This window comes from Salmo salar, chromosome 04, assembly GCF_965601325.2.
Source record: "Salmo salar chromosome 04, fSalSal1, whole genome shotgun sequence".
In the NCBI taxonomy this organism is placed as follows: Eukaryota; Metazoa; Chordata; class Actinopteri; order Salmoniformes; family Salmonidae; genus Salmo; species Salmo salar.
The window spans coordinates 48725355-48750203 of NC_138294.1; the positions used below are offsets into that span (position 1 = coordinate 48725355).

The 24849-nt window shown below is 45.9% G+C and overlaps 2 protein-coding genes across 2 annotated transcripts in view; one reads left to right on the forward strand and one right to left on the reverse strand.

The window, feature by feature from the left end:
* Positions 1-24849, reverse strand: part of LOC106603157 (pyruvate carboxylase, mitochondrial) — a 95343-nt gene that overhangs the window by 29568 nt on the left and 40926 nt on the right. Inside the window, exon 10 of the mRNA XM_014196466.3 lies at positions 22639-22821. Within this exon, the coding sequence (XP_014051941.1) occupies positions 22639-22821 (183 nt within the window). The remainder of the gene's footprint in view (positions 1-22638; positions 22822-24849) is intronic.
* LOC106603159 (leucine-rich repeat and fibronectin type-III domain-containing protein 4) lies at positions 8177-17129 on the forward strand. The gene is made up of 3 exons (XM_014196467.3): positions 8177-9176; positions 11925-13634; positions 15675-17129. Exons 2-3 carry the CDS (start codon positions 11944-11946, stop codon positions 16771-16773), a joined length of 2790 nt encoding a protein of 929 aa, XP_014051942.3. The 5' UTR covers positions 8177-9176; positions 11925-11943; the 3' UTR covers positions 16774-17129.

Genomic DNA, 24849 nt, shown 5'->3' on the forward strand with positions numbered 1-24849 from the left:
TTGATAATGACTTTTAATACAAATTAATCAAAATGTTGAATAATTGATAAGAGGAGAATGGCTTACCAAGAAAAACTTCAGAAAGGACTCATTTAAGGCAGAAAGTAGTTTGAGCAATCAACAAAAAAAGGCAGAGATGTATTTTAGCTCACTTTAATCCATTGTTCAAGATGAGTACAGCTGACTGATGTTTCGTCGTCATGCTGACATCTTCCTCAGATTGACCTGACCATTGCACTTAGCGCCTATTTACAGCCTAGTGGCTTATTGAAAACACCAATGTAAGCAAACAAAAATAACAATATTAATAATAATAAATAGTGGTGAGCAGCAATGAACGGGGTTCACAGGGTGACAGTGACTAAGGTACAGTGCCGCCATATTTGGATGCAAAAACAATTATTTCTCAACACCATCTATCCTGTTAGTCACTTTGCACCTACCTATATGTACACTACCGGTCAAAAGGTTTAGAACACCTACTCATTCAAGGGTTTTTCTTAATTTTTACTATATTCTATATTGTAGAATAAAAGTGAAGACATCAAAACTATGAAATAACACAATCATGTAGCAACCCCCAAAAATGTTTAACAAATCAAAATATATTTGAGATTCTTCAAAATAGCCACCCTTTGCCTTGACAGCTTTGCACACTATTGGCATTCTCTCAACCAGCTTCATGAGGTAGTCACCTGGAATGTATCTCAATTAAAAGGTGTGCCTTGTTAACTTCTCTAGGGTAGGGGGCAGTATTTTGACGTCCGGATGAAAGGCGCGCCTGTAGTAAACTGCCTGCTACTCAGGCTCAGAAGGTAGGATATGCATATTATTAGTAGATTTGTATAGAAAACGCTGAAGTTTCTAAAACTGTTTGAATGATGTCTGTGAGTATAACAGAACTCATATGGCAGGCAAAAACCGGAGAAAAATCCAACCAGGAAGTGTGGAAATCTGAGGTTTGTAGTTTTTCAAGTGATTGCCTATACAGTATACAGTGACTTAGGGTTCATTTTGCACTTCCTAAGGCTTCCACTAGATGTCAACAGTCTTTAGAACGTTGTTTCATGCTTCTACTGTGAATAGGGAGAGAATAAGAGCTCCTGGAAGTAGATGACTGAGAAAATGACATGAGCTCAGTGGTGCGCTATCACGCGAGAGCGAGCTGTGTTCCTTTTCTTTTTTGAAGACATTGGAATCGTCCGGTTGGAATATTACTGATGATTTATGATAAAAACATCCCAAAGATTGACGTTATACATCATTTGACATGTTTCTACGAACGTAAATATAACTTTTGACTTTTCGTTGTGACATTTTGCGTGCGCTTCCTGCATTTGGAGTAGTGGACTAAACGCACAAACAAAAAGGAGGTATTTGGACATAAATGGACTTTATCGAACAAAACAAACATTTATTCTGGAACTGGGATTCCTGGGAGTGCATTCCGATGAACATCAAAGGTAAGTGAATATTTATAATGTTATTTCTGACTTCTGTTGACTCCAAAATGGCGGGTATCTGTATGGCTTGTTTTGATATCCGAGTGCTGTACTCAGATTAGTGCAAAAATTGGTTTTGCCGTAAAGCTTTTTGGAAATCTGACACAGCGGTTGCATTAAAGAGAAGTTTATCTATAATTCTTTGAATAACTGTTGAATATTTTTTTCAATGTTTATGATGAGTATTTCTGTAAATTGATGTGCTCATTCACCGGAAGTTTTGGGAGGCAAAACATTTCTGAACATTACACGCCAATGTAAAATATATATATATTTAATATAAATATGAACTTTATCGAGCAAAACATACATGTATTGTGTAACATGAAGTCCTATGAGTGCCATCTGATGAAGATCATCAAAGGTTAGTGATTCATTTTAGCTGTATTTCTGGTTTTTGTGATGCCTCTCCTTGCTTGGAAAATGGCTGTGTGGTTTTTCCTTGTCTAGGCGCTGTCCTAACATAATCTAATGTTATGCTTTCGCCGTAAAGCCTTTTTGAAATCGGACAATGTGGTTGGATTAACGAGAAGTGTATCTTTAAAATGGGATATAATAGTTGTATGTTTGAGAAATTGTAATTATGAGATTTGTGTTGTTTTGAATTTGCCGCCCTGCTATTTCACTGGCTGTTGAATAGTGTGTCCCGCAGGTGGGACACTAGCGTCCCACATACCCCAGAGAGGTTAAAAGTTAATTTGTGGAATTTCTTTCCTTCTTAACCTGTTAGGGCTAGGGGGCAGTATTGACACGGCCGGATAAAAAAACGTACCCGATTTAATCTGGTTACTACTCCTGCCCAGTAACTAGAATATGCATATATGTATTGGCTTTGGATAGAAAACACCCTAAAGTTTCTAAAACTGTTTGAATGGTGTCTGTGAGTATAACAGAACTCAAATGGCAGGCCAAAACCTGAGAAGATTCCATGCAGGAAGTGGCCTGTCTGACAAGTTGTGTTTCATCTTGACTCTTTTTATTGAAGACTGAGGATCTTTGCAATAACGTGACACTTCCTACGGCTCCCATAGGCTCTCAGAGCCCGGGAAAAAGCTGAACGATATCGAGGCAGCCTCTGGCTGAAACACATTATCGCTTTTGGCAAGTGGCCGATCAGAGTACTATGGGCTTAGGCGTGTGCCCGAGTCGACCGAATGCTTTATTTTCTTTCGTCTGTTTACCTAAACGCAGATTCCCGGTCGGAATATTATCGCCTTTTTATGAGAAAAATGGCATAAAAATTGATTTTAAACAGCGGTTGACATGCTTCGAAGTACGGTAATGGAATATTTAGAATTTTTTTGTCACAAATTGCGCCATGCTCGTCACCCTTATTTACCCTTTCGGATAGTGTCTTGAACGCACGAACAAAACGCCGCTGTTTGGATATAACTATGGATTATTTTGAACCAAACCAACATTTGTTATTGAAGTAGAAGTCCTGGGAGTGCATTCTGACGAAGACAGCAAAGGTAATAACATTTTTCTTATAGTAAATCTGACTTTGGTGAGTGCTAAACTTGCTGGGTGTCTAAATAGCTAGCCCTGTGATGCCGGGCTATCTACTGAGAATATTGCAAAATGTGCTTTCACCGAAAAGCTATTTTAAAATCGGACATATCGAGTGCATAGAGGAGTTCTGTATCTATAATTCTTAAAATAATTGTTATGCTTTTTGTGAACGTTTATCGTGAGTAATTTAGTAAATTCACCGGCAGTGTTCGGTGGGAATGCTAGTCACATGCTAGTCACATGCTAATGTAAAAAGCTGGTTTTTGATATAAATATGAACTTGATTGAACAAAACATGCATGTATTGTATAACATAATGTCCTAGGGTTGTCATCTGATGAAGATCATCAAAAGGTTAGTGCTGCATTTAGCTGTGGTTTGGGTTTATGTGACATTATATGCTAGCTTGAAAAATGGGTGTCTGATTAGTTCTGGCTGGGTACTCTGCTGACATAATCTAATGTTTTGCTTTCGTTGTAAAGCCTTTTTGAAATCGGACAGTGTGGTTAGATTAACGAGAGTCTTGTCTTTAAAATGGTGTAAAATAGTCATATGTTTGAAAAATTGAAGTTTTTGCATTTTTGAGGTTTTTGAATAACGCGCCACGGGATTACACTGGCTGTTACGTAGGTGGGACGATTTGGTGCCACCTACCCTAGAGAGGTTAATGCGTTTGAGCCAATCAGTTGTGTTGTGTCAAGGTAAGGGTGGTATACAGAAGACATCCCTATTTGGTAAAAGAACAAGTGCATATCATGTCAAGAACAGCTCAAAGAAGCAAAGAGAAACGACAGTCCATCATTACTTTAAGACATGGAGGTCAGTCAATCCGGAAAATGTCAGGAACTTTGAAAGTTTCTTCAAGTGCAGTCGCAAAAACCATCAAGTGCTATGATGAAACTGGCTCTCATGAGGACCGCCACAGGAAAGGAAGACCCAGAGATACCTCTGCTGCAGAAGATAAGTTCATTAGAGTTGACAAACTCAGAAATGGCAGCCATAATAAATTCTTCAGAGATCAAGTAACAGACACATATCAACATCAACTGTTCAGAGGAGACTGCTTGGATCAGGCCTTCATGGTCGATTGCTGCAAAGAAACCACTACTAAATGACACCAATTAGAAGAGACTTGCTTGGGCCAAGAAACAGGAGCAATGGACATTTGACCGGTGGTAATCTGTCCTTTGGTATGATGAATCCAAATGGGAGATTTTTGGTTCCAACCGCAGTCTGTCTCTCTATCTGAGAATCTGAGCCCTAGGACTATGCCTCAGGACTACCTGGCCTGATGACTCCTAGCTGTGCCCAGTCAACCTGGTCATGCTGCTGCTCCAGTTTCAACTGTTCTGCCTGCGGCTATGGAACCCTGACCGTGCTACCTTGTCCCGGACCTGCTGTTTTGGACTCTCTCTACCGCACCTGCTCTCTCCAACTCTGAATGATTGGCTATGAAAAGCCAACTGACATTCACTCCTGAGGTGCTGACCTGTTGCACCCTCTACAACCACTGTGATTATTATCTGACCCTGCTCGTCATCTATGAACATTTGAACATCTTGGCCATGTTCTGTTATAATCTCCACCCGGCACAGCCAGAAGAGGACTGGCCACCCCTCAGAGCCTGGTTCCTCTCTTGGTTTCTTCCTAGGTTCTGGCCTTTCTAGGGAGTTTTTCCTAGCCACTGCGCTTCTACATCTGCATTGCTTGCAGTTTGGGGTTTTAGGCTGGGTTTCTGTACAGCACTTTGAGATATCAGCTGATGTAAGAAGGGCTTCATAAATAAATTTGAATTGATCTTAATCATTAAGCTGTACCCAGCGTAAATGGGCCCAATGGTTGGAGAGGGCTGTGCTCATAGACTGGAGAGGCTGGGGCTAGGGGGGACCTGTACCTGATCCACGGGCCTGAGATGTAAAAATGGCTTTATAAATACATTTGATTGATTAATTGACAGGTGAACGGATGATCGCTGCATGTGTGGTGCCCACCGTGGAACTTGGAGGTGGTCATGTGATGGTGTGGGGGTGCTTTGCTGGTGACACTGTCTGTGATTTATTTAGAATTCAAGGCACACTTAACCAGCATGGCTACCACAGCATTCTGTAGCAATACACCATCCCATCTGGTTTGCCCTTAGTGGGACTATCATTTGTTTTTCAACAGGACAATCACCCAACACACCTCCAGGCTGTGTAAGGGCTATTTGACCAAGAAGGAGAGTGATGGAGTGCTGCATCAGATGACCTGGCCTCCACAATCACCCGACCTCAACCCAATTGAGATGGTTGGGGATGAGTTGGACCGCAGAGTGAAGGAAAAACAGCCAACAAGTGCTCAGCATACGTGGGAACTCCTTTAAGACTGTTGGAAAAGCATTCCAGGTGAAGCCGGTTGAGAGAATGCCAAGAGTGTGCAAAGCTGTCATCAAGGCAAAGTGTAGCTACTTTGAAAAATCTCAAATATAAAATATATTTTGATTTGCTTAACACTTTTGGTTATTACATGATTCCATGTGTGTTATTTCATAGTTTTGATGTCTTCACTATTATTCTATAATGTAGAAAAACTCTTGAATGACTAGGTGTGTCCAAACTTTTGACTGGTACTGAATGTTAACTTTGATTGTGTCCGATGAAAAAGATCTTTCAAAGTTTTATGCAACATTAAGCCTACTGTGCCAAAGCAATTTAGAGTTGTTAAACGGGAGTGACAAGTGTGTTGATAACGGTAATATCAAAATTCCTCTTTTAATAACTAACAGAATTGGTAAAAAAAAAAAGGCTATGCATGCCAACATATTAGCCAAGAATTAAGATGTTTATAATCAGAGCCGGAGCTGAGCCTGTCTGCCCACACTCATCGCTTGCTCCCCCGTAGCTCACCAGCTGATGTACAGTGAACAAAAATATAAAACGCAACATGTAAACTGTTGGTCTATGTTTCATAATTCAGTACGGGGAAGAAAAAAAAAATGAAATGTATGCATTCCCTACTGTAAGTCGCTCTGGATAAGAGCGTCTGCTAAATGACTAAAATGTAAATGTAATAATTCCATATGTGTTAGTTGTGACGTCTTCACTATAATTATACAATGTAGAAAATAGTAAAAATAAAAATCCTGGAATGAGTAGGTGTGTCCAAACTTTGACTGGTACCTGCTTAATTATTAATATTATGGTGTTTCTATTCCATGAAAAACAAAAACCCCTCTGGGTTTCTGTTCGGATGGAACGGAAAATATGGCACTGTACAACGTGACGGTCGGTTCATAAATAGCTAGCTACAGAGTATGTAGCCTACACATCCATAGGCATACAGTTATTTATTATCCTCCACTACACAATAAGCAAATAAATAGTTAGCTAGCTATGTTACTTCAGCTGTATTGCATGGCAAATATAAGCAAGGCAAGCTAACACAATTGTACATTCAATTTGCAGTAAATGCTTTAAAAAGCTAGATTCTTTATATCCACTGTTTCACAAGACGACAGCCTGGTTTGCTGGTTCTCTCAGGAGTCCCTAAAACATTAAAACAACACAAGTTATAAATTCATACTCATGTCATACCACTAGCTAGCCAGCTGGCTAATGTTAGGTAGTCAGCTAACTTGCTAAATAGCGATGTTAGTAAATTAACTTCATGACAAAAAAAATATGCAATCATTTGTCTCTACATTAGCCAACATTCCTTTCAATTGTACATTTTCTGCTTGACTCGTTATAACTACTTACATTTGCTTCCCCTGTAATGTTTTGTCAGCCATCTTTGCTGAAGAAAGTCACCAGGGATGGGTGGCTCGCGTCAAATTTGTCATTGGAACCACTCGATAGGATTGGTCATATAAAAACCTTGGGACCCAAATGCATAATGGGTGCTCTAACTCCCCCTTGTGGTGGTCTGGAGCAATGCAGTCGTGACGCTGGGTACCTCTAAGTCCCGCGGTGTAAGTTCACAACTTTTAAAGGAGGAACCACTGTAGGTGCGTCCAAAACTCTTGACTGGTACTGTATATTTTCAGAATATCGACCAAAACCCATCTCGATCCATCTTCTCCCACTTCCAGCCACTGGGCTTCCTCTCACAACCGCATTCCTCACACAAACTTACATTTAAGTCATTTAGCAGACGCTCTTATCCAGAGCGACTTACAGTAGTGAATGCATACATTTCATACATTTTTTCTTTTTTTGCCTCTCCGTACTGGTCCCCCGTGGGAATCGAACCCACAACCCTGGCGTTGCAAACACCATGCTCTACCAACTGAGCCACATGGGACCACTTAACATGATTCATCATGGTAATGTCGTGATGACCCTAAACAAATTTCAAATTTCAAGTTGATAGGCCATTGTGGAGTAGATTCACAAAGGATTTAAAATGGACATGTAAAATCTGATTACCTGATTTGTCAATAATAACAGCCATCTCTTAACCAATCCCTTAGCTCAAACAAAGAGGTGTACTATGGGCCTACATACATTTTGACTCATGGTTCATGACAAGTTCCAAAGATTTTCCCAAAATTCCAAGATGGAGGAAAATCTATCCTGACAGTCCTTGAGGCAAATTTGTTCAGCATGAGGAAAGATGCCTACTTAGAAAGTTTCAAGTCTCTAAGTCAAACGGGGCAGCGGCTATGAGGGTGAATGTGAGACTGCCTATAACATCGACACCTATAGGCCAATCAGTGCCATTATCTTTTACCAATTTATTCATGACCTCTAGTTCCTGTGTGCCAAATTAGAGTGATTTGGCCATGTCAAGAAAATGTTTCAATCTAAGAATAACAACAGGTTTCCTCATAATATAATTCAAGGTAAACAACAAATTATAGCGCAAACATTTATGTAATGACTTAAACATAGAATTGTTGGTTTAACAAACAGGCCTTTTGATGGTAACCAACGAGTACCATCACTGCAATACCCCATTTCAGAAACCTCAGCATAAAGCCTGATTAGGCTACTGTACAGTGTGTCTCCATAATGTTTCTCACTTGAACAGTGTTCTACAGGCAATGCAGATAGGAAACCACCAAATGCTAACCAGCTGACCAGTCTGCATCTTCTAAGGGCTTGTGTAAATAGAATGCAGACTGCTTTCATCCAAGCAGTAATGAAGCCGTCTCTTACTTTGGCCCCAACTGTTTGGCTAATAAATGGTAAGGGGGAGGTGAAACTGCTGGCTTTACCTCCTCCTACACCCTCTTCATTTTGATTCATTTCTTCTACGGTCATTTTCTGCATTTTCTCCGAGCCATTCCAATTCCATCTTTCCCCCCCTTCTATCGAAAGCCAGGACTGCTTCAGGCTCTCTCTCACTCCCCCCTCCCTCTCACACTCTCCCCTCCCGCTGTCCTCTCTCAGAGGCACACACATTGCAGTCTCTCTCTCGATCACACACACACAGGTTCGCTGCAGCGAAATCCACAAATCACAGACTAGTACAGCACAGGACGGCAGGGGAAAATAACGTCAAAACAAGCCATTGATTGAGTTGTGAAAAAGCGCGTCGACCACAGAGGTGAACCCTGCAATCGTTATAGGTCGTTGACATCTATGGTTGAGAGCCTTCTACTTCTACAGCACCGCTCCTTTCCCTGGGCTGAAGGACTAACACAAAACAGGCAGCGTGACGGAAGGAACCAGAGAGTGAGAAAGCATCATTAACCTTCCCACAGAGTGGGGAAACTGAACTGCCTATTTAGGAGGAGAAAGGGGGTTAGAGAGGAGGGGGGGGGGGGGGGGGTTTGGACGTTTGAGAGGGCGAAAGGCTGTTCAACACGGAGATAACACAGGCTTGGGGATGTTCTAGAGCCTCGCTGCTTCGGCAAAGGACCGATGCACAGCCAGAGGAAGAGGGGTCTGAATACCAATAACTACAGCGTAAACAGAAGACTGGATACTGTCCTGGGAGAAGACTGAAGACTGCAATTAGTGAATAGATAAGAGACAGGAGGATAAATGCTGTGAAGCAGAATGAAATGTTTCACACATTTCAAATCTGTTGTTGATCTAGAAAACATAAGCTTGTTGTCTCTGAAAACCTCCGGGCTCATGCTTGAAAAACTAAATCGGATTATTTTGATTCACGCTCCAGTTATCAGAACGAATCAATGGATGTGGCATCCTGAACAGCATAAGCAGCAAAACTTCTGTAAGTTAATATTCATTTGTTTTCGCAGTAAAACAGACCCCTGTGTTTATCATAAGGAGATAGCATCTAACTCGCAGTCTGTTCAGACACATTGTGCGGTAAATTCATTATCGGTGCCCATGTCCCTCTGCTAATCCTTGCACATAATTCGGAGGAGGTATACAACGGACTGACCTAGCAACAGCTCCGCATCGGGCCTTAGAACAGCCCATGGTCAGGAGTTATTCACACAATAATCCCCTGGTTCTCATGACTTACTGCTAAAACAGAGAAACTGACAAGCATCACATTTCTCATAGGCATTTTGATTTGGGAGCTGAGCTCAAGTCAAAGTGAATATGGAGAGGTGGACAGAGGGACGGTGACGCAACAAGGAAAAGGTGTAATAGGTCCATTTAGTCATCAATCATGGAGCCAGGAGAGGAAAACACAGCAAAACCAACAGTATAACAAGGGTTTAAAGCAAATTGAAAAGACTGTCAGTTATAGCCAGCAGATTGTTTTTCTTTAAAACAATGCTAATGTAAATGGGGCCTAGGGATTCTGCTTGGGAGAACAGGGCATTCACACTCACCTATACAAGTCACCTACTGTAGGGGACAAACCAATCCCGTGCACGCCTCAGTCACTGACTGTGAACTAAGGGGGGGATGCGCAATCCATTCAAAACCTCAGACAAAAAGGTATGGGATATAACGTCATGCTTATTAGGCTAATTCGATGGTGAATTAACCCTGTTACCATGCTTCCCTCTCCCCTCCCCTCACCTCACCTTACACACACACGCCACAACCCCACCACCTTACACACACACGCCACAACCCCACCACCTTACACACACACACGCCACAACCCCACCACCTTCCCCACACACACACACGCCACAACCCCACCACCTTACACACACACACCACCACGCCACACACCCCACCACCTTACACACACACACACGCCACAACCCCACCACCTTACACACACACACACGCCACAACCCCACCACCTTACACACACACACACACACACGCCACCAACACCCACACACACACGCCACAACCCCACCACCTTACACACACACAGCCACACACCCCACCACCTTACACACACACACGCCACACACCCCACCCCACCTTACACACACACACACCACACACACACCACAACCCCACCATACACACACACACACACACACCACAACCCCACCATACACACACACACACACACACACACCACAACCCCACCATACACACACACACACACACACACCACAACCCCACCACAACCCCACCATACACACACACACACACACCACAACCCCACCACAACCCCACCATACACACACACACACCACAACCCCACCATACACACACACACACCACAACCCCACCATACACACACACACACCACAACCCCACCATACACACACATACACACACACCACAACCCCACCACACACACACACCACAACCCCACCACACACACACACACACACACCACAACCCCACCACACACACACACACACACAGACACCACAACCCCACCTTACACACACACACACACACCACAACCCCACCTTACACACACACCACAACCCCACCTTACACACACACACACCGCAACCCCACCTTACACACACACACACCGCAACCCCACCTTACACACACACACCACAACCCCACCTTCACACACACACACCCGCAACCCCACCTTACACCCACCACCCAACCCCACCTTACACCCACACACCGCAACCCCACCTTACACCCACCACAACCCCACCTTACACCACAACATTTGTCGGTAAGGCGTCTATGTAGATCATTACACCATGCAAGGCACGCGTCGAGACAAACAGTCTACCACATAAGTATTTATAGGTTGCATCCATTATTTCCCTTGTGGGTCCTTCATCTCACCCTCTTCCTCTTCCTCAAACGCATACACTAACTGTGAGCGTGACAGCAGAAGACGCCTGCCTTGCATAAGGCTCAAACGAGCACAAATTGAATATTCTCAACCTGGCGAAATGCAGCCGCCGTGGAAAAGCACAACACTGTCACATTAATCACAATCATCAGCCTTGTGATGTAACTCAGACAATTCAAGCGACTAGGCTTCCATTCAAAGTCCATTTGCACATAATGACCTGGAGAGTCAGTCCCACTACAAACCACTATTCAACTTCACTTAGGACCTGCCTTTTCTTAACCCTGTTATTCCATCTCATTAGATAGAAGACGCGTGTTAATGTTCACACACACACACACACACACCTTCACACAGACACGTCACACACAGTAATGCATCAGGTTAATGGGGCAATCCCTTGTGACAACACAGTAGGCAGTGGAGGGTGAGAACAAACAAAAGGACACTTGGCCCCAGTAACAGTGTGATTCAGTAGACATGGCCACATCCCAGAACCACTGAACAGTGTCTTGTCTGGGAAAACATCCCAGGCTTGGAAGGTTCATATTCAATCTAGCCTTATATCTCACTGAAATTACACTTGCAAAACACACACATAGGCCTACACAAACATAGCAGCTGAACCATACCAACACAGATTATAAAAGCGGTGTTGACCGACATGTTTGTGGATTGTCAATATCTAAAAAAAACTCTGAATACCATTTGCACAATCCAATACCTCTAATGCACTGTTAGATCTAAACGCCACTGGATCCAAAAAACAAACAAAAAAACAATGAACAAGAGGGATCTAACAATGTCCCATTTCTACTTCCACAGGTGAATAACCAGCACAACAATGCCTAAATCCAACCCACAAATACTACACCCATACCTGGCACCACACCACTCAAAATCCTATTGGAAGCCTTCAAAGCAACGCTCCTCTCTAAAAGGGGTCCACCCAGACAGAACCGTACCCCCTCCTAAACTCAAGCCAAAGGTGACCAGAGCTTCCCTGAGACCCCCTGCCTGCCCTCTGACCCCACAAATTGTAGTCTGGCTGGCCGTGGTGATCGGCTCCTGTGTCTTCCCTGTGCTACTTGGCCCAGGCGTGTCCGCTGGAGAGACCTGGGGCATGGTCTCCATCTGTCCCTTCCACTGTGTGTGCCGAAACCTCTCAGAGTCTCTGAGCACGCTCTGCGTCAACAAGGGCCTGCTGTTCGTCCCTCCTGACATTGACCGGCGCACCGTGGAGCTCCGTCTGGCAGATAACTTCATCCTGGAGGTGGGCAGAGTGGACTTTGCCAACATGTCAGGCCTGGTGGAACTGACTCTGTCCAGGAACACCATCCACACCCTGCGGCCCCTGTCCTTCGCTGACCTGGAGAGCCTGCGCTCACTCCACCTGGACACCAACCGGCTGACCATAGTGGGGCCAAGAGACCTGTCCGGCCTGACCAACCTACAGCACCTCATCATCAACAACAACCAGCTGACCGACGTCTCCGGCGAGGCCTTCGATGACTTCCTGCAGACGCTGGAGGATCTGGACCTGTCCTACAACAACCTGAGGAAGGTCCCCTGGGAGGCCATCCAGAACATGGCCAGTCTGCACACCCTCAACCTGGACCACAACCTCATAGACCAGATCGCTGAGGGCTCCTTCGGCGAACTCTACAAGCTGGCCCGCCTGGATATGACGTCCAACCGGCTGCAGACGCTGCCCCCCGACCCCTTGTTCTCCCGCTCCCAGACGGGCGTGGTCAGCCCCACGCCCTACAGCGCTGTCATCAGCCTGAGCTTCGGGGGGAACCCCCTGCACTGTAACTGTGAGCTGCTGTGGCTGAGGCGGCTGATCCGCGGCGACGACATGGAGACGTGTGCCACCCCCGTTCAGCTGGCCGGACGCTACTTCTGGTCCATCCCAGAGGAGGAGTTCACCTGCGAGCCTCCGCTCATCACGCGCCACTCCAACAAGCTGTGGGTGCTGGAGGGCCAGAGGGCCACGCTGAGGTGCCGTGCCATCGGTGACCCCGAGCCCATCATTCACTGGATCTCCCCTGACGACCGCATCGTGGCCAACTCCAGCCGCGTGTACTCCTACTACAATGGCACCCTGGACGTGCTGGTGACGCGGGCGCGTGACGACGGGGCTTACACCTGCATCGCCATCAACGCTGCCGGGGAGGCTACAGCCCTGATAGACCTCAAGATCATCCCCCTCCCTCACCGCGGCAACAACACTGTCCCCCTCACCAACTCTCGTGGAGACCCAGGCTCCTCAGACATTTCCAGTGGGAGAACAGGAGGGTCTGGAAGGAACGGGAAGGGTGGTGGTGGTTCTGTAAAGAACGCCACAGGAGAGGGGGAGAGCGGAGAGAGGGGGGATGGAGAAGCCAGTACCAGTGAGCGTTTGGTGGGGGTCCTGGGGGTGACCGCCACCTCTGCCCAGGTTCGCTGGGTCCTGGGCCGTGCCACTGGGCCGTACCTGGTGTGGATGTACCAGATCCAGTACAACTGCACTGCAGACGACGCCCTGGTGTACAGGTAAGCTCCTCTCAGTAACAAAGCAAATTGTGCACAACCTGAGAGCCAGTTCCCAATTGGCCAAGCATGAATAGATCATCTATGAGGCTAGATGAAAAATAAAAAAACACCCCTATGTTCTCCTCTATTGTAACACTGTCGTGTTCAAAAACGCCCCTGTGGTTCTACATTTAGCAGAGTTCTCAGTGTTCTTGAGTCACAGGGACCAGGGGTGATGAACACGACACACCATCCTGACACATGAAACAAAGGAGAGCAGGCATAGTGGACTGTAAAAGAAGTATGAAAGAGGGCAAGGTATTTATAGAGGGAACGGAAGGGAGATGGGGCAGTGGAAGGAGAGAGCCTGAAGACTCGGGGGAAAAGGAGGATGAACTCCTTATAAGAGCGCAAGCTGCAGATCTGAGGACAGTGTCACATCCCATTCCGCTGACTGAAATGGAGATAAATAGGGAGATGGGGGGGGGGGTTTGGGTCTAGGGAACACTGAACCCACTCACTTCAGTTTGTGGAAGTAGGGAGAGGTAGCTAAATAGAGATGCAGTGTTTTATATAAAATACTGAATGATTCTCAAGGACTTGTCAGGACATAGTGTCGACAAACACACTTACACGCACACACACACTCGGAATGCTGTCAGAAGGAAAATGAAAAACAGGAAGAAAGCCGCCCAATCCGTCATTTCCAGCTCTCGCTCTCGTTTACCCACTCTCCGTTTGCCGCTTTTTCTTGGGAACTGCATCTCCAGCCTGTCATGTTCATGGAATAAGTCATCAGGAAACAGGTTGTTTTGTTCAAATCTAACACTCCTTGCACGAGAATCTATGTATGACCACGGACAATGGAGGGGAGAGAGAGAAAATGAAAATAAAAATAAGAACAGGTAAGCGGTGCAGACAGAGCAGACAGATTGGAGCATTATAACGAGGTACTGCGCAGACAGATTGAAGTGATGGTTAGGCCAGCCTCATACCCTTCAGCAAGTAGCCAGGATGATTTAACACTTCATCCTTCTCCCCTGATGGGTATCAGACATGTTCTCAAAGAGGACAATGGGAATTGGCTCTATAATCGTTTCACGGCTCATAATTCCCTGACGACTCAAAAAGGACAGGTGAACTGCTTGTTAAGCCTTCCCGCGATCAAAGTAAAAGTACGCAAATACACCATTTCGGTGCCTAGTATATGCCAAGGCATATGTAGTCTTCATTGCTAAATAAAAGAGGGATGACAGCAAACATTAAGTTCTACCATCCCTGGGACTGCATCCCTAATTTGTTTGAACAGCATATCCCTTTGAGAGGTTTTCAATAGAGCTTACAATTCAAATGTTATTCACAGAATATAAACCCATGGAGATAATAGCTTGCACATTTGGAGTTAATGTTTCGAGTAAAGCCCATCTTTCCAATTTCCATTACAATGTCTGAATGTAAACAAGTAAACGTATTAAAGTGATTTGTAACCCAAAGCTAGAGATCATTTGAGAATAGTGTGGAGGAATGGAGGTAGAGCAAGGGCTCAAGGAAGGTTAACTGCCAGCCAGGTGAGATTAAAAAAGTAGGGAGACGGAGTCAAAGATTTAAGACGGCGAAGTGTTTGCCGCATCTTCCGCTTCCTGGCGTAGATTGTTTAGCTCATTGGGGTGTGAGTATGTGTCATCACCTTGGTCTTGACTAGCTCATTGCTTGGCATGACACGTTTCTGAGGGGTGGGGAAAGTTTGGGGAAATAAACTCCGGTAAAGTCGGGCCTCCTGTTACCCTGAATATCCTTCATAGTCTCCATTACCCTTCTCCCTCTACAGCAGAGTATTATTGATTAAGGCCATTTACACAACAAAGGAGCAGATCAGACGCCTCCTCCCTCTAGCTGGCTGCACATTATCATCATTAGCGCTTAGGCGTTGTACTGTAGATTATTGCATTTCATTCGATTTATCTCCCTCTCCAAGCCGCTTTCAGATATCCTCTTTCTCTGCTCAGCAAATGGCTCAATGTCCTTTTCTTTTGTACACCCCCACCCTTCCCTGTCTGTTAGAATTCTGCCGCCTACAAGCAACTCTTTCCTGCTGAAGAACCTGGTGTCTGGAGCAGACTACAGCCTGTGTGTCCTGGCCATCTTTGACGATGGGGTGTCCACCCTGGCCACCACCAAGGTCCTAGGCTGCACCCAGTTCAGCACCAAGGAGGACTTCCCAGAGTGCCGATCCCTGCAGGCCCACTTCCTGGGCGGCACCCTGACGGTCATGGTGGGCGGGGTCATCGTGGTAACACTGCTGGTGTTCACCGTGGCGATGATGGTAAGGCACCGTGTCTGTGGAGACTGCCGAGACGAGGGCCACTACCCTGCTCATCACCATGACGACTTCCTGCCCTCCAAGGAAGGAGTGGATGTTTACGCTCAGACCAACGGAAACGGGAGCGTGATGATGGTGGCTCTGCCCAACAACATTCTTGGCCAACAGGCTAAGCCGCTGCCGTTGAAAACCAAACCCCAAGCCAAGAACAAGCCCGGGAAACTGCCCAAGCCAAAGCTTGACTCAGATCAGCTCAGTGGGGAGGGAAAGGGTGAGAAGCCAGGCCTGGAGGTGGCCGTGAGGGGGAAAGGATTCCCCCCTTTCACCCTTGAGAGTGAGAGAGTGACACTGTACTACTCCCCTGCCAACACCTCCCAGACCTTACCCCATCCCCGAGCTCACAAGGCCCCGAGACACTCAGGCAAGCTCAAGCTGCGCCGCTCTGAGGAGAAGGAGAGAGACTTGGACAAAATGGTGGGCTCCATATGCAGCCTAGACTCTGAGGCCCAGGGAGAGGAGTCGGAGCGCGTGAAGGACTCGAGAGGAGATCGCCCGCCACTAGGGCCGACACGCAGCTGCTCCTTTGACGTGGGCGAGATCACCACGACAACCTGCTACGGATATGCAAAGCGACTAAGTGTGATATGGACCAGGAGGAGCCAGTCGGTGCAGGGCATGCTGGTCCAGTGTGCCTCAACAGCCAGTTCAGCGAGCAGCACAGGCAGCGACCATACGCCTGCCCTCACACATGGCTACCTGCACGCCTACAACACCTCCACCTCCAACTCTAAGTCCAGTGACGCTGACAACATCGGAGACCTGGAAGAGAGTGTTTTATAGGGTGAAGATGACAGAGGGACAAAAAGGAACAAAACAAAGACTGAAATGGATAAATTGACAGTGGACAGGTGGACGTAAAAGCCATTTGGCTTAAAAAAGACAAGAAACTATGAACGCACACAGTGCATTGCACAAGGAACATAACACATGGTGAAGGAGCTAATACCACGTATGGTGTGGACAGATGGGAGTGACAACTATTGTGAAAGAAAATAAGGTATAATGATGTCTGCTGGTCTAAAGCTGTAAGATACCGACTACCCAAACGCATGGGGATTACAACCTGAGACTTGTTTCAACAAGATATCTTAAACAATTAATGAATTACTACAGTAAATAAATCAACCACCAGTCCACAGCAGCGTCTCGACTTTGAATGCCAAACCGCCGAGGAAATCAGGCCTCAAACTGGTACACGAGACAACTGTGATAATCAGATGCCAGTCAATTATCATGTTTGTTTGCAAAGAGCAGGAAGCAGCCTATCTGCAAACACAGAGGTGTTTGTTTAGCTGAGAGAGGGAGCGAGAGAGATGGGGAGAATAAGAGGTAGAGACACTGGCTGGGGGGAGCAGAAGCGATGCCTGGCGTCAGGGAGGAGCTCGGAGATAACGCAGTAGACAGGGAGTTGGTTCATGCTACGTCTATTGACGCCATCTGTCATGTACTTTTCTGTTTTATACATTCATAGCCGCAAAAGCCCCGTCGAGCTCAATTAGCATGAGCTGTGTGATTGAGTGGCCGATACACACTTAAGTGAGACGACAAGGAGATAGTGTGAGAGAAGTGTGCGCATCCATTTCCTCTTTTCTTGCCAGAGGCAAACTGCTGACCTGTTTCAGCCAATTAAAAAAAATGCTGATTGGAGAATTCACACAAACACAATGTGAACTCTGCCCAGCGGTGCTGCAACTACTGACCCGCGGTTCTACAACCAACCATTGTTCACATCGTAGAGCCCAGCTATGTCATGTTCTGCTGACAAGTCCAGTTAATATCTGGGCCCATATACACAAAGCCTCTCAGAGTAGGAGTGTTGATCTAGGATCAGTTTGGCCTTCTAGCTCATAATAAATACAGTTATATGGACAGCTGGGTACCTGATCCTAGATCAGCACTTGTAATCTGAGACGCTTTGTGGACAACGGGCCCAGATTGGCAGATCTTGGTGGTTATTTTAGAAACTACTATAACATCTTCCCAGTTAAACAGGACCAGCTTGGGTAAAGCTAGAGTGTTCTAAGATGTAGATACAATTGTGCCGTTAAGTTCAGGACGAGTTCAACATCTCGGAAATAGCGCAGACATCCCCAATAGGCTGGATAAGAAAGTAAAGCAGTTATTTTAAGTAGTCATTATATCCTTTAGTGTCGTACGATCCAAGTCATTCACCCCGGCAGGCCGTTTTCTATCCCTGCATATAAAACCCCTGCTGTGAGCATTAGTCGACCGATATAGCCCTCTGTAGTGCGGGCAACCTTTATTTTTTTCATCCAAAGAAAGTTTTTTTCAATTCAGTCAAGCTTGTTTTATTCCAACGTTTGTAAACAACGCAAATGTAAATAAACACTGTATAGCTTCAACATGGTTCAAAATATTACTTTGATATAATTGATGGTCAGTCCTTACACGCCTTGTTCTTTTTGTCATTACAACTGTACCGATAGCAGCACAAACAGGCTTCAGCGTATCCATGTCTGGACACCAACGCCGCCCTACCTTGACGAGCTAAACACCTTTTTTCTCTCACGCTTTGGGCATTACGACTGAGCTGCGTTGGTGGGACGATGTTAAGGGTAGCTGCAATTTCTTCATCGACGGGCAAAAAAATAATAATTGTAATCTGCCCCCCCCCCCCCCCCCCCCCCCTCAAACGTCTTCCCGAGGCGTCGCCTGTGAGACAGCCAGACGGAAAACCATTTTAAGTGACAGCATTGACTTTTTCCATCTCAGATGTAGAGCCAAGGTGTTTTCTATTCACAACTGGAGACTTGAGCAGAAAAACACGGTAATTCAACAGGACAGACGAGCATTCTTACTCTCCCATTTGAATTGAAAATATATACTCTGCCACGCTGAAGCACCTCTACCCCAGCCACACCCTATGATCAGAGGAGACAAGTGTGTGGGTGGATGTCTGTTTGCGAGAGAAAGTGGTTGAGAGACTGACACTCATTCCACATAAAACCACCAATATGAATTTCAAAATCTTAAAAGAGGCACCTTCATCCACCACAATCAGTCTACTTTTCTTTTTTTACGTGAAATGACCATTTCGACAAGCTAGGCTTCGTCACAATATAAAGACAGAACTCGAACAGTACTCTGGATGTTTTGTGGTTGGTTCCTTGAGGGAATCACAACCCTCCTAAAAGAACATGCTGTGGAAATCAGTAGCAGATGCAAATTGGGAAATTAATGTAGCCGTACAATTCAGTACAATTCTATTTGTGTGCGAGAGACAAATGTGCGAGACAGGTACAGAGGGAGGGAGAGAGCGAGGGGGAGAGAGAATGAGCGTTGGAGGGCTTGAGTATTATTCATGCAAATGACTCATGTACATGCATGTTTAAGTGGTCAGTAACAGACTGCTGCATACATCATTAAAATCCTTGTTTATCTGCTACCCTGGTCCTACAAATGTCTCCTCATCACTAAACTGCATAGAGAGACTGTTTGGGGAGGAGCAGTGTGGGGTGTTAGTGTGGAGGGGAGGTAAGCAGACAGGGGTATGATGACAATAAGTGTCACAGCTGTGAAATCCTTAGATCCTTATTGAATGCCCCTAATTCACAATCCCGCTTTGAAGCAGAGTGCGGCAACGATTTCAACTCCCAGCGACTAAAAAATAAAAAAAAACACATAATCATAAAAATCACATATGTTCATCTGAGCGAGGTAAGAAAAAAAAGAAAATGGATAATTTGTCTCTAGCCTGCCTGCACACAACATCCTCCTCTTCTCTTTAAGCAGCCTCCCACTCATCTCAATTTCACACAACTGCTCTCCCCATCTCGCTACCCCCTGCTTCATTTCGCTATATCTCCCTCTAACACCAGTCACACCTCTGGGAACCATTTAGCGCAGATTAGGGCTTCAAAGTCCCTTGTAAAACCACTCTTCCTGCTCGACACAATGTTTGGTATGGACCACGAGCCACATCGTCAGATTCTACACGTAAAGGAAGGGAGTAGTTACACAAGCTGGCAATAACCTGTGCTCCCGTCTCAATTGTTCAAGACCCTTGTCTTCGCTCTCATCCGTGTGTGTGTGTGTGTGTGTGTGTGTGTGTGTGTGCACGCATAACCGAGGGGAGGGCGAGAGAGGGAGGGCGAGGAGGTGGTAGGAGAAAGGGGGACACAATAGATAAAACTGATGGTGGGCACAGGAATCCTCCAGTAGGACCCAAGAGAGTCATTTTCTAGAGCACGAAAGGCACGATTTCTATCTGCAGATGAGAGAGGGGGTCAGAAAACTCCATTTAAAGCCAATTTATAGTCCAGCTGCAAAATGAGACAGAGCTACGTGTAATGGACATTGGGTTGGTACTGTTGGTTAGTCTTCCCAAGGTGCACCGGCATCCCTACAGTACACCGCAAAGCTATTAGCACAACAGTACAGTGGACATGAGCACTGGAATACCTGAGATCTTGCTGAAGCACAACTTCGGAGAGTCAGAGTCTGTTCCCTACGCCCAGAAAAGACATTGTGGGATTTACTTTTTGACAGGATTTCAACATGTTTACGGATTTTTCCCCCCCATCAAATCATGAGGGATTTGGTAAAACATGACACCTGTGCTGCCTAGGGCTAGGGTAGTATCACAGTTTGACAGTTTTTCCCTGTCAATATGTTGCGCTTGTAAATATGGGCAGATGTTGGCAGCAAGTCCTCTGGTTCCTAACACCTAATGATGCTGGTGAGGAAACGACTTGGCTCTTATTTGAACAGGTAATTAAATCTCTGGTGGTGTCAGTGCTAAATAAATGAGCTATTTGAAGCTGCTTAATAAAAGAGACACTGCTGCGGCCTGATGGGATTTGAGTGGCCTTCCTCTACTGGGAGGAACAGCATGAGAGATGGCCAAATGGGAAAGGAGGGATGCATGATGAGGGGGGGGGGGGGGGGGAATAGGGAGAAAGAGTTTAGCTTACGCAGCGAGGGAAATGAATCACACACGCAAAGAAATGGAGGGAGGGAATTGGGCAACAGACATGGTTTGAACTTGTTCACCCGTCCTGAAGTGAAAATCCGCCATTAACACGTGACAGTTGGCTTGTTAGTGCCTTTGTGGAGCAGAGAGGGGATGATCTGGAGCAGCTTTAATGTCTTTTGATATTTTGGAGTGCTGCCTTTGCAAATCCTCATGCCAACAAAACACCTCTGGGGCAGAGGAGAGCATAAACTTGGGGAAAGCGAGGGGTAGGGAGAGGCTGAGAGGGGTTGAAGATAGGGGAAATAAAGGAGCAATGAAATATCACAACTCCAGGGCAGTAGTCTGTCACACTGCATCAGCATAGGTCAAAAAGAGGAGGGGAGTAGGGACACAACTTCGGGAAGGGGAAACTAGACAGGCTGAAACAGAACAAGGACGATCAAGAGAAGGGATTACGCTGCTGGAGGTCTGAAGAGGCTGGGGGAGGAAATGCAAGTGTGTGAAGGGGGTCGGACACGGTCAGAAGACCGGAGTTCCATCACTGATCAATGTTGGAGAGTTGCCCCGCTGCATGCCCATCAAAAGCTCAGCTGTGCCATGGTGCAGCTGCTGCCTCTAACCCTCGCTCAAATCCCCCCCCCCCCCCCACACACACACACACTTTCCCCAATCAAAGGTTTCATTTAGAGCCATGGAAAACTAAGGCTGGCAGAGCAAGAATCTCCTCTCACATATCCGACAAAAATACATCCAGACAGCCATTACTGCCTTTCATACTTTGCTTTCATGTGAACATGTTGTTATTGACACTAGTATCAAATAAACAAAGAAATCCCACTGATCTATATCTCTAATTCTCTACTTTACAATTCCAAACCAAAGCCCTCTTCGATACATAGTTGAAAGTAGACTCCTCCTGCCTGAATGTTTCTAATATGCTAGCCTTTCATCCTCTGTCACATGCTTACACATGAGCCATCCCATCCCCTGTATAATTAGCTTCTACTTCCCCTTGCTACTAAATAATTGGCCACTTAAAATGGTGCCATTTAAAAGATGCGCTTCTTGCAAGAAAACAAATCTAGGTTTTGTGGAGAAAATGTTTCATCATTGACTTTATCTGTCGCCCGTGGATTGGATTAGATGGAACTACGAATAGAGAAGGAACAGAGCTCACTTGACCTTGCAGTACAGTAGCGTAGTGATTAAAATGCCTTTGATCAGAACCAGATTCATCATCAAGGTATAGATGACCTGACTGGCCTTAATGGCCCGTAATGGCCTCAACACAGTTCACTTCTCCCTGCTCACTTAGCCTTCTGACATCCTTTTCGAAGAGCTCCTGCTTTCCACGACTCTCCTCTCCAGAGTTGCCACATTCAGCACTTTTCACTATGTAGCTTTTCCCTTACTAAGGATCTCATGCCAAAAGCATCCCTGACCATAACACAGTAATGACACATGCAGACAGTTTCAGGTGAGGGTAAAACGGGGTACTTTCAAAAGATGCACTTCCATGCACTTTCGGGTTCTCTGACAAGTTCTAAATTCTTGATGACTGGATACATTTAGATTTGAAGCCATCCACCTCATACATCACACTGCTTCACTACTTGAGTCGAGCAGTTGGAGAATAAAAAAAATAAAAAAAAGGCTAATGTGGCCACACGACACATTTAGACACGACGTGCTGTGGGTAATGACCCTACCTTGACCCCGCGGACACGGAACTCTGCCAGCGCCCGGTTCATCTTGGCAGCGGCGGCAGGCAGGTCATTCCCGCTGGCGATGACTTTGACCAGGAGGGAGTCGTAGTGGGGGGAGATGACGGCCCCCTGGAACGCGGAGGCACTGTCCAGACGGATGCCCATGCCCTCTCCAGTCCGGAACACCTGAGAAACGGGGACAGAAGAATTACGGGGTATGCAGGCAGCAATGCAACAGATAAGACAGGCGTCAGGAAAAGAGCAACCCTGTTGATACGCAGTATGTACGAAGTACATGCACATTTACAAATGTGGCAATTCCTATCCTTTGATAACGCTCAACACTCAACCTTTTCCCAAGTTTCATGTTTGTCAATTCACTCAATTAGTCAGTGGTAGTCTCAGCTGTAGCTGTGCGATATGTTAAATTAGCTGATATCCTTTAAACAAGCTGCATTTCCATGGGCCAATTAAAATTCTAAGACTTTTGATTGTTTTTCATCAAAAAGAAGCACACAGGATGCCAGTAAAGCTAACATTCCAAATGAAAAGGTTTGATTGAAAAGACACACAAAAGAGAGGATGTTCTTAAAGTCTTGGGCTAGGCTCTGTGCAATATCAGAACAGGCCAAGGATAAAAAGCTAGCCTTCCAAACAGCAGATATTGCCCTTAAACGGGTGACACATAGTGTTGGCACTGAACCACTGAATTATTCAAGCTTGGTATTACCGTGCTGTGCTGATCTCTTTATTGGTTGAAAACTGAAAATGCAACTGAAAATCGTGTTTAGCTCCGTAAGAGTCACCCCTCTCATCCTCCAAACTCCCATCACTCTGCCTTCGTGTGCCTCCCAGCGTAGGGATTAAAGCACTGTTAACCTCATTCTCACTGTGTGAGAGGCACTGCAGGGAGGACCCTTACACATATCAGAACAATCGCAGCCAAACAGCCTCCCAACACAATTAAACATGTCCACCTGCATTGCAAGCGTCAGAGCCCCAGCCCTCGTGTTGTGAGGAGAAGCTGGGAGAGATGCTGTGTTCTGCGGTGTGCTGCTCCCCACCCTTTGCGCCGCTGTGTATCTTGGAGCGCTCACATTTCAATTGTCCAAATCTCTCAATTAGATAGGAAGTCGCAATCTCAGCCGAATAATGTTTTATAGTACATTTTAGCATTTCGGGATAGATCGTATGCCAGTGGTTTTAATATATAGAAAAGTAACCAAATGAGCAACTACGATTGTGTTTGATCGTTTTCCAAACAGTAGCCTAATTTGAAGAATAGAGAATTTTCTGATAAACGTTATTACCACTGTTTATTAACGGAAATCTACCCAGAGGGATGAAGCCCACAGCAACACAGTAATGGACAGTGTCAGAAAAAAACAACATTCAGTATTTGTGGCAGAAAGAGGAGATCACCACATGACTCCAAGGTAACACTGGATGATGTCCAATCACGCTGCCACAGCACACTGACTAAAACCTTTCGGGCCAGACTCAGTGTGTATGTCCTGCATCTCTCACGCTGTCTGGGAGATTAAACTGATCTGAGGTTTAATGCGCTCTGGTCTTGGAGCACATGCTGCATCATGGGAGGGAGGCTTGAGGGGGGTCTAAACGTGCTCGTTTCTGTCAGGATGCTTGTGCGACGCTTCAACCTCTGTCGTCAAGGTAACAGGGCAACTTAAGATGGCGGCCTGCCAATCCAACTCCACTCAGCGCCCCTCCCCCTCCCCCTCCATCGTTAGACACAGCAATCCTCCGCTCAAAAGTAGGTCACAACACCTACACTAATTCACACAGCCTAAAACCTGCTTGACAAGCATGTACCCGTACCACGCTGCATCCTCTAACACCACAACCTCTAGGACCCATCCAACCTGACTTTAAAAAAACTGTCAGTCCAACAAAGGCTTCACACCACCTGTGTTTAGCATCTCCCCTCCTTCCCTGCCTCCCTCACTTACAGACGACTTCCAACGCGTTATCAGTTTGACAAGTTCAACCCAAGGTTTGCCCAAGCCTACCCAGCTGTGTAGAGCACATCCACAACAGAGGCAGGGTCCTCCGGAGGAACACGGTATGCCAGATAGACTTGTTCAGCATGTCTACTGAACACCTCCTGTCGACCTGGCCAACGTCACACACAGGAGTGGAATAAGATCAGCTGCACTACGTAGCCCAATATGACCAGACAACTGTCTTCACGGT